Genomic DNA, 8,627 nt, shown 5'->3' with positions numbered 1-8,627 from the left:
TTGTATATTTTAACAACAACGGTGATTTAGCGTCGTGGTTTATGAGGGAAAAGATGACGGTGGATTCCACGACCACTGAAAATCTTAATACACGACGGTGATTTACCGTCGTCTTTTTGCTTTTTTGTAGTAGTGTGCTCTTATACTTTCAATATGACTTTCCCAATGTGTAACTGACAACGATTTTAGAGTTAAGTGTTTAACATTATTTTTCAATATCTTCCATAGCTTTGTAGAATTAGTAAACAATGTATAAATATGTTGTATGACTCCAAAAAAGTCTTTTGCTTTTCCACATAAGTTTGCAATATCACAAAATGTTAAGTTAAGACTATGACAACCACAAGGTGTGTACAATGCTTTAAGATTTACATCCAAAAGTTTTCTTTCGACACCTTGGTACTTCCCACTCGTATTTGATCCATTGTCACAGCGTTGTCCTCTCACATTATCAATATCAAGTTTGAGTTTTCGCAACACCTTCTGCAACTCTTCAAAAAGTCTTTGTCTTGTTGTATATTCACAATCAAAAATTCCAAAAAGAATTCTTCAACCTAAGATAATGATAATGAGTCTCTTTATAATCCATATGTTATGAGAGAGATGTATATCAGACTGTATAGAAGACGCCTCGAGTGTTCCCCGTGAGTACAATATCATCAACATATAACAAAATAACCATCACATGGAGGAATACATAAACGGGACATATTTGCTCAATTGTGAATGAAGCCATATTGAACGATAAAGGATCTTCCATAATGGGATGGGATCACGTGAAAACAAAAACGAAAACAAAAAGGCCAAAACGGTAAGCCTTTAATGTTTCGGGTGACCCACCCATGCACTTTAACGGTTCTCGAGTGTAATGCACTTCATAGTCTAGTTGTTATTTTTCCGATCTAGCTCCTAGTAAATAGGGTCTTGACTTGAAAATTAGTGGTCTCAGGTTCAAACATGGTGACACTTTACCAATATGTGTGAGAAAACTCCCCTCCCCCTTTCTAACTTTGACAAAAAAAATACAAAAAAATAGAAAATGCAAATCATGGTGGTTTTCTCATTATCTGTATTGAAGACTGCAGGGAGGAGCTTTTGCAGACGATAAGTGCTATTTCCATTAGTTTTCTGTCTAGAGAGGCCAGTCCAGTGGCCCATAGATGAGCTCTCGCTTTGCTTTATCATTGGATGTTGAATCCGTTTGGTATAAAACTTTGATTTTGGAGACCATGGGCATAAATAAAAATTTGGACCTTTTTATGTTCAACACTTAACTCATTTTAAACAAAAATACAAATAAAATCCCAAGCTTATGTTCTAAGTTTGTTAATTTAAGTGAAAAATGGCCACTATATGAAAATAAATAAAAATGCTCATTACATTTCAGAATAAAGTATCAATAACACACACAAAATGTCATTTTTGCTACTATATTCTTGATCAAAAAGATTTAATAGGAAGCCCCATAGGTATCGGGGACCCTTATGATATAATTGGGCATGTGCTCTTTCCGTATCTTTTGGTTCTACAAGATTGTTTCTTGAAAAAAATAATAATAATAATAATAGTGTCATCACATTATTTTGTGAACCTACCTTATACTTACACAGGAAAAGAAATAAATGAGACTTTAAACCAACCTTTCACATCTTTTCGAAGGAGGAAAAAAAATCAGCGGCACTACTGTACCCCATCCTGACAGCGCCCTGTATGGTATTAATGAATGTATTTAATTTCCAAGCTTCTTCACGGTTATGAAGACGACCATACAAATACTTGTGCAGCTACTCAAACATAAGCAGATAACCCTTTGATAATAAAAAATAAAAAGGATCATATCAGATCCATACCTTTGGATTTTACATCTTCACTATATATTATCACTGTCATTCTCGAGAAAAAATAAAAAAGGGGAAAATCACATACATAGGTGCCGTGGAGACTTGAGTTCAAGACTACTTAACTAAACAAAAGACCTAAGTTAATTTAACGAAACACCCTATTGGTTAATAATAATAATAATGAACCCACAATAAAAATAAAAAAAAGGGTGGCCAAAAATAAATTCAGACGTGCTATAATTGCCAGAAAGATGTTGGGATGTTGGAAAACCAAAAATAAAAATAAAAAAATAAAAGTTTAAAAATGGACATGCGATTTAATGACTGAGATTAATCTTTAACATAAAATCATTAATGGAGACTCTACCAAAGAAATAAAGGATCAAGCGGCTAACCAAAAATAGCACTTTCACACGTTTACACTCCAGCTCTAATGTGACGGCCATGAAAAATTTGTCATACCTCAGAAATTTATGGTGCACCCCCACACCAGAAATGAATCATTTTTCTAACTGGAGAAGTTGTTACAATTGTGATTTTTTCTGTTGTGGCTGTTGGTAGCCTTCCTTTTTTCTCTGGCTGTTGGTAGCCTTGTTGTTGTTTGTTTGTGGCTATTGGTCATGGGTGGGTATCAAGACCGAAAAAGCAGAACACCAAGCCGCATCGGATGGAAAAAATGGGAAAGAAACCGTGTTGACTAAAAAGTAAACAAACAGGTACCAAAACGGATCGGACCGATTTAAATCGATTCTAGTGCCAATTTCACATTTTACAAAACCGCACTAGATCAGACCAAACAAGCTGCTTTTTTAAAAATTAAAAATTAAAAATAAGTTATTTAATTCCAGTGCTAAATTTCTAATCTTGTAACTAATATTTCTCCAAGTTCAACTTTTAAACACCTTTCTTTTCTAGGCCCAACTATCTTTTTTTGCATGAAATTAGATCATTTGTGAATTTTTAAGCCCACAAAATACAATTTTAGTTGAAATTTGTAAAAAAAAAAAAAAATTTGAAAAATATATTAAAAAATATCTAGTATGAAACCTGAAAAATCAAAAACCGCACCAGAATTAGGTTTTATAATTTTTTTACCAAAACGGGACCAAATCGTACTGATTGAATAATACTGATTCTAATTTCGGTGTGAGGTGAAAATTGAACTGGATCAGACCACGCCCACCATTGGTAGCCTTGCTCTCTACTCTATTGTACTTCTCTATGCCATTTAATACGATTTATTATTCACCAAGTAGTTCTTTTGATAGGTAGGTGATAGTAAATAACCTTTTTAAATAATTTCAAAATGGCATGATTGACATTTACTCTCTTTGGTTGATAATTCCTGCTTTACTTGCCTGGAAAATATCTAGTGGAAATATACTTTTTAATGTTTCATCTCTTACTTTTTGTTTTGGTAAAGATGAACTTTGATAGACAAAGACCAAAGAGAGGCCAAAGACACACCGAGACTACACAACCAGTCAACGGCAAGCTATTGAAAATGCGTTTGGATGAGAAACTTTGATAGTACATTAAATTTCAAAATGAAGAAAATGTAAAGGAAGGAATAGTATATAAGAGCATCTGCAATGATTAAGATCAATGAATTTTATTGCATGAAATTAAACTAAAATAATAAAATTTTACTTGCAGTAGAGAGTGTTATGTAATGAACCTTCTATTGCAATTGCAATATGCTAACGATGTGACCAATATGCCAATAAAAAATATTTAAAAAATACAGCAATTAATGCATTATGTTGTTAAGAACATCAACAATGGTTGTTCAATAGTTCAATGCAATAGAAAAAATACATAAATTAATAATAATTTTTCAAATATATTCAAAACTAGTCTCTTTTTAAAGATCTCTTTGAGAATATTGCAATCGTACCATTTTTAGTGTTATTAAATTTATCCCTTTTATTTTATTTGAGTATGTAAAAAAAATGTGGAAGTAGATATAACTATTTATCTTAAGCTATTGATCTGTACCATTGCAAGTAAAACCGTAGTTCAATTCAATAGATATAAAAAAATATCAATTTATTGAACTATTAAACAACCATTGTGGATCTCTAATGATAAAATTACATGTTGGCTTATGTACGACGTATGCATGCTAGATTTGAAATATGATACAGCAAAGGTGATGTTGAGTATGATGATCTAATGACTTCTTCAACTACTTGGAATGAGCAAAGTTATGAATAGGGGGAGATAAGGAATTAGAATTTTGTATCAATCTAATTTCTAATTTTTTAGGTATCAGATTATGAAGCTGTTTGGGCCTGGTTGAAATTTGACCGAGTCAGGTCCAAGATTTGACATTTAAATTAACATTGAGCCCAATTAGTGGGCCAAATCAGTAAGGTCGTATGGAAGCCCAGAATCATAAATGTGGCAGAATATCTACATATTGCAGAATATCTACATGTGGCGGGATACATCAATCTGCCCAAACACATCAATATGGCCAAGAGCATAAAAGTGGTCGAGAGCCTATATGCAGCCGAAAGTGTAGATACGATCGAATGACTAAAAGCGGCCGAATACATAAAATCAGTCAATGCTTAAATAAGGAGAGAGATAATCCGTAAGAGGATTTTCTCATAGGTTACAATTCAAATATAAAAGGAATTATGCCAGCTTGATGGTCAACCGAAGTTATTGTGGGAAAGCTCATGATGGAAGGAAAATCAAATCAAATATTATTATTCACATTAAATCACATGCATGAGACAAGGAATTGAAGACATTTTGGAGCAATTATGATTTATTTGAAGGCCAATTGACGATTGACCAAATTGAGATGCACCGAAGAGACTATAAATACCAAGCTTATGGAAAGAAAGAAAGGACCCTCGACACAATACACAACTTGTCATTTTACATTCTCTTCAATTTTTATCCTAGGAGTAGCATAATGTAGCCATAGCCTAGTTCTTACTTTTTCCTCTCTAGTTTCTGAGATTTCAATTATGCCTTTACATTTCTGTTCTTGTTTTTGAATTCTATTTTAATTACAGTAACTTCAATTCATGTTATCTTTATTGTTCTTCGTAATCTAGTTTACTTTTCGCCCTTTACTTTACACACTCGCATTTTAATTATTTAATTTACCAATTTACATTACGCACTCGTCTTTACATTCTTTATTTTATGCAAATTACGCACTCGTCTTTAAATTATTTATTTTATGCACTTTACTTTCTGCACTTATCTTTCAATTATATTTAAATTCAAGCACCTTTTACTTTATGCACGTGTTCTTCATTTCATTACACTTCACCTTCAATCTTCATCCCCACCCACTTCACATCATTTGGTTGCTCATATAAAGCCTTGACTCCGAAGTAGTGAAAGAACCTAGGCCATGAGGAGGTTCCTTGCTCTATAGAATAATCGTTTGATTAAAGTTAGATTTCGGGCGCGTCATCTAATCACATTCCATTCAAGCATAATTCGTGGCTTGGTGGTGGCACGCCTCGCATTCAATTAAAGAAGGACCAAAAACTCCTTCAATCGGCCTACCCGACCGAAAAGAGGGAAACAAAAGCCTGACGTATAACCTGCATATTTTGTAATTTGAATCGGACTATGTGTTAGTAAATGTAAGAGAATCAAGAATATGAATGAGACCGATGGAGAGAAATGTAGAGATATTTCAATGGTTTTTGTAGGTACAGTAAAAAGTTTTCTAAACTCCATAAAACCTACCATTTTATAAATTCCTTAAGTTTTTATATTCAACATTCTCTATATATACTTTTTTCTTTTGGTAAGATTCTTTATATATATATATATATATATATATATATTTAAACCCTCACTATATACTCCTAGAAATTTATGGACTTCTTAAAAATTTATGTTAAATTAGTAGGAAGCACCAACTATATTAACTTTTTATTACCAACTAATGTGCTTGGTCTAGTGACACTAGTATTCACTTTGTTGGAGGAGGTCTCTAAGTTCAAATCTCATTGACAAAAATTGTTTAATAAAAAAACTAATTAACGTAACATACTAATTTTTTGTGTGAAATGAAATGTGACACATTACATAATAATTGCTTATAGTATCATAGCATCATTAGTCCTAAATATCATGTGTATAGTATTATTGATAAATTTATGAGGTTTAAAGTAGAAGATAAATTAAATATGGACGTATATAAATTACAATTTTCAATATCATCCTAATACCACGACACATGATGTCACTAATTCACCCATCTGATTTCTCATATTCATTTAAATAGTTTACTTAAATTCTTTTTAAAATCCACCAACACAGTTACTAATAATGGTCAAAACTGCGGTATTAAATTTGTTCAGCAGTTACCTACCCTATCCTGACAAAATAAGCTGTATTAATTAAATTACTTCACTTTATGGAACAAGCAACCAACTTTTTCTGAACACAAAAGCACTTTCACATAACGTTACGTCCATTATTTATAGTTGGTATAAACAGCTTCTACATCTAGTTTACAACTTGTGCGGAAATTAGAAAGAGGATCGATGGGGCTTTTGGTTAATATTGTGATGATGCCCTGCCTGGAATTTTGGGGAAGGAAATGGAATTTACTGGACATAGCCACGGCAGTTGTGTTTTTCATTCTGCATTGCCTTTGTGTGATGGCGCCGTTTCATTTCACGTGGCCTGCGTTTTGGGTGGCCTGTGCTCTCTATCTTGTGACGGGTTTTGGAGTGACTTTGTCTTTCCATAGAAATCTTGCTCACAAGAGTTTTCGTCTTCCGAAATGGCTCGAGTACTTGTTTGCTTACTTCGGGGTTCTCTCACTTCAGGTATGTGAATTTTAACGTTAAGCAACATAATTTTGCTATTTTTTGTTCTCATTTTTTTGGCTATTTTTATGTGATTTGTATAAGCAGTAGATTGATTATTCTAAATACATGAGAAGTACATGTTGGCTATAACTGATGTGCTCCTGTACCCGAGTTCGAATCTCCCTTCTTGTAATTTAGATTAGATTAAAGTACATTATCTCTTCCCCACTCTGTACTAGAGTTCGAATCTCCATTTCTGTAATTTAGATTAGATTAAAGTACATTATCTCTTACGGGTTTGTGTTTTGCTTGTTTGGTTTTGCAGGGAAGTCCAATAGAATGGGTGAGCTCTCACCGATATCATCACCAGTTTACTGATACTGAGAAAGATGTTCATAGCCCTCGTCAAGGATTTTGGTTTAGTCACATGGGTTGGATCCTCGATAGCGGCTCTCGGTTTGGAAAAGTAAAAATACCCAACCCAACTCTCTCTCTCTCTTTCTAAAACAAATATATTTGCTTACACTATAATTTTGTTCAAGTTCTAAATGGAAACTTTTGCAGTACGGAGGACTGAAGAACGTTGAAGATTTGAAAAGGCAAGCCTTCTATATGTTTCTTCATCGTACTTATCTTCTGCATTCAGTTGTTCTACTTGGAAGTTTACTATATGCCGCCGGTGGAGTTCCCTTCTTGGTGTGGGGGATGGTGAGACTTCTTCCTGTCTTCTTTATTTATTTATTTTTAAAAATAAAAGGCCATAAATGTTCCAACCTTATTAAGGTTTTCTTGGTGGCTTTTACCAAACCATTGGAATATTTGATTGAACGTAAAGACTAAATAGTCATGAACCATACATGAATCCAATATTTAAAGTGTAGGTCTCGATGTTGTTAGAAGTAGATTGCTGACTCGTCTTTTTGAAATTTAACATAAATTTCTTTTTCCATTGCAGGGTGTAAGGATGGTATGCGTTTTCCACAGTACTTTGTTAGTAAATTCAGCTGGTCACATGTGGGGTGAACAAGTATATCACACTGGTGATATGTCAAGGAACAATTGGTACATTTTGAATAAATATGGAAGTTGGGATATTTTAAACGTTCTTCTTCATGATGAGGGATATTAAATATTTTTTTACGATTGTACGTTTAGGTGGTTGGGTTTGTTTGCACTTGGAGAAGGATGGCACAACAATCACCATGCTTTTGATTACTCAGCTCGACAAGGTTTGGAATGGTGGCAAATTGACTTTACTTGGTATGTAATAAGATTTTTCCAACTACTTGGATTGGCAACAGATGTAAAAACACCAACTGAGTCTCAAAAGCGACGAAAGGCTTTAAACAGTAAAATGAAGGCTACTTCACATTAACTTGAAAGAGTTTGAGACATAGCTTGGCCTGCCAGTTGCCTGTCCTTCACTGTCGGTCGACTAGGCTTGCTAACTTTCTGAATATGTTACCTTGGTTTTATGTTTCAAATTAAACTAGGATTTGCAGAAGTACCTTTAGTATGTTTGGTATTTTAGATTTTCTGTACTTTCCAATACTGTATTGTTTTGCTTGTCCTTGGTGCTCAAGTTGTCTAACTCAAACACATGGGTTATTGTAATCGGTTTAAGGAGGTGGATGATTCACCTAATGAAACTGTGAGGGCTTTCTCCAAAAATGCTATGCTTTTGGTTATTCTGACACTATTTACATAAAGCAGCTTACATAAATGATTCTCAATCATGACTTCTCCCTTGTTTACAATATTACTAATATAAGAAGTACCACCTTGGAGTGACACATGCTCACCCCGATTCATATTCTCTTTAATTCTAAGTTAATAAAAATATATTATTAGAAGAAATTATAGAATGATACGGTATCACTACGTCAGCTCGTGATACTCAGGGACAGACTAGGATTTCAAAATGTCATGGGCTAATTTACCTTACGTACAAATCTATAGAAAACTTGACGGTACAAGTGCATTTCAT

At 33.6% G+C, this 8,627-nt stretch overlaps 1 protein-coding gene across 1 annotated transcript; it reads left to right on the top strand.

The window, feature by feature from the left end:
* Positions 1-6,362: 6,362 nt before the first annotated feature.
* On the top strand, positions 6,363-8,305 carry LOC117624988 (delta-9 acyl-lipid desaturase 1-like). Its single transcript, XM_034356542.1, has 5 exons — positions 6,363-6,658; positions 6,966-7,106; positions 7,205-7,348; positions 7,596-7,702; positions 7,796-8,305. Exons 1-5 carry the CDS (start codon positions 6,371-6,373, stop codon positions 8,013-8,015), a joined length of 900 nt encoding a protein of 299 aa, XP_034212433.1. The 5' UTR covers positions 6,363-6,370; the 3' UTR covers positions 8,016-8,305.
* The last annotated feature ends 322 nt before the right edge of the window (positions 8,306-8,627 follow it).

The sequence above is a fragment of the Prunus dulcis genome, chromosome 4 (assembly GCF_902201215.1).
Source record: "Prunus dulcis chromosome 4, ALMONDv2, whole genome shotgun sequence".
In the NCBI taxonomy this organism is placed as follows: domain Eukaryota; kingdom Viridiplantae; phylum Streptophyta; class Magnoliopsida; order Rosales; family Rosaceae; genus Prunus; species Prunus dulcis.
This window is presented reverse-complemented; position numbering and strand designations above follow the sequence as displayed.

Coding starts and splice junctions, on each gene's coding strand:
- LOC117624988 (XM_034356542.1), top strand. CDS start 6,371: ATGGGGCTTTTGGTTAATATTGTGATGATGCCCTGCCTGGAATTTTGG. Junction 6,659..6,965: donor TCGGGGTTCTCTCACTTCAG/GTATGTGAATTT, acceptor TTGGTTTTGCAG/GGAAGTCCAATAGAATGGGT. Junction 7,349..7,595: donor CCTTCTTGGTGTGGGGGATG/GTGAGACTTCTT, acceptor TTTCCATTGCAG/GGTGTAAGGATGGTATGCGT.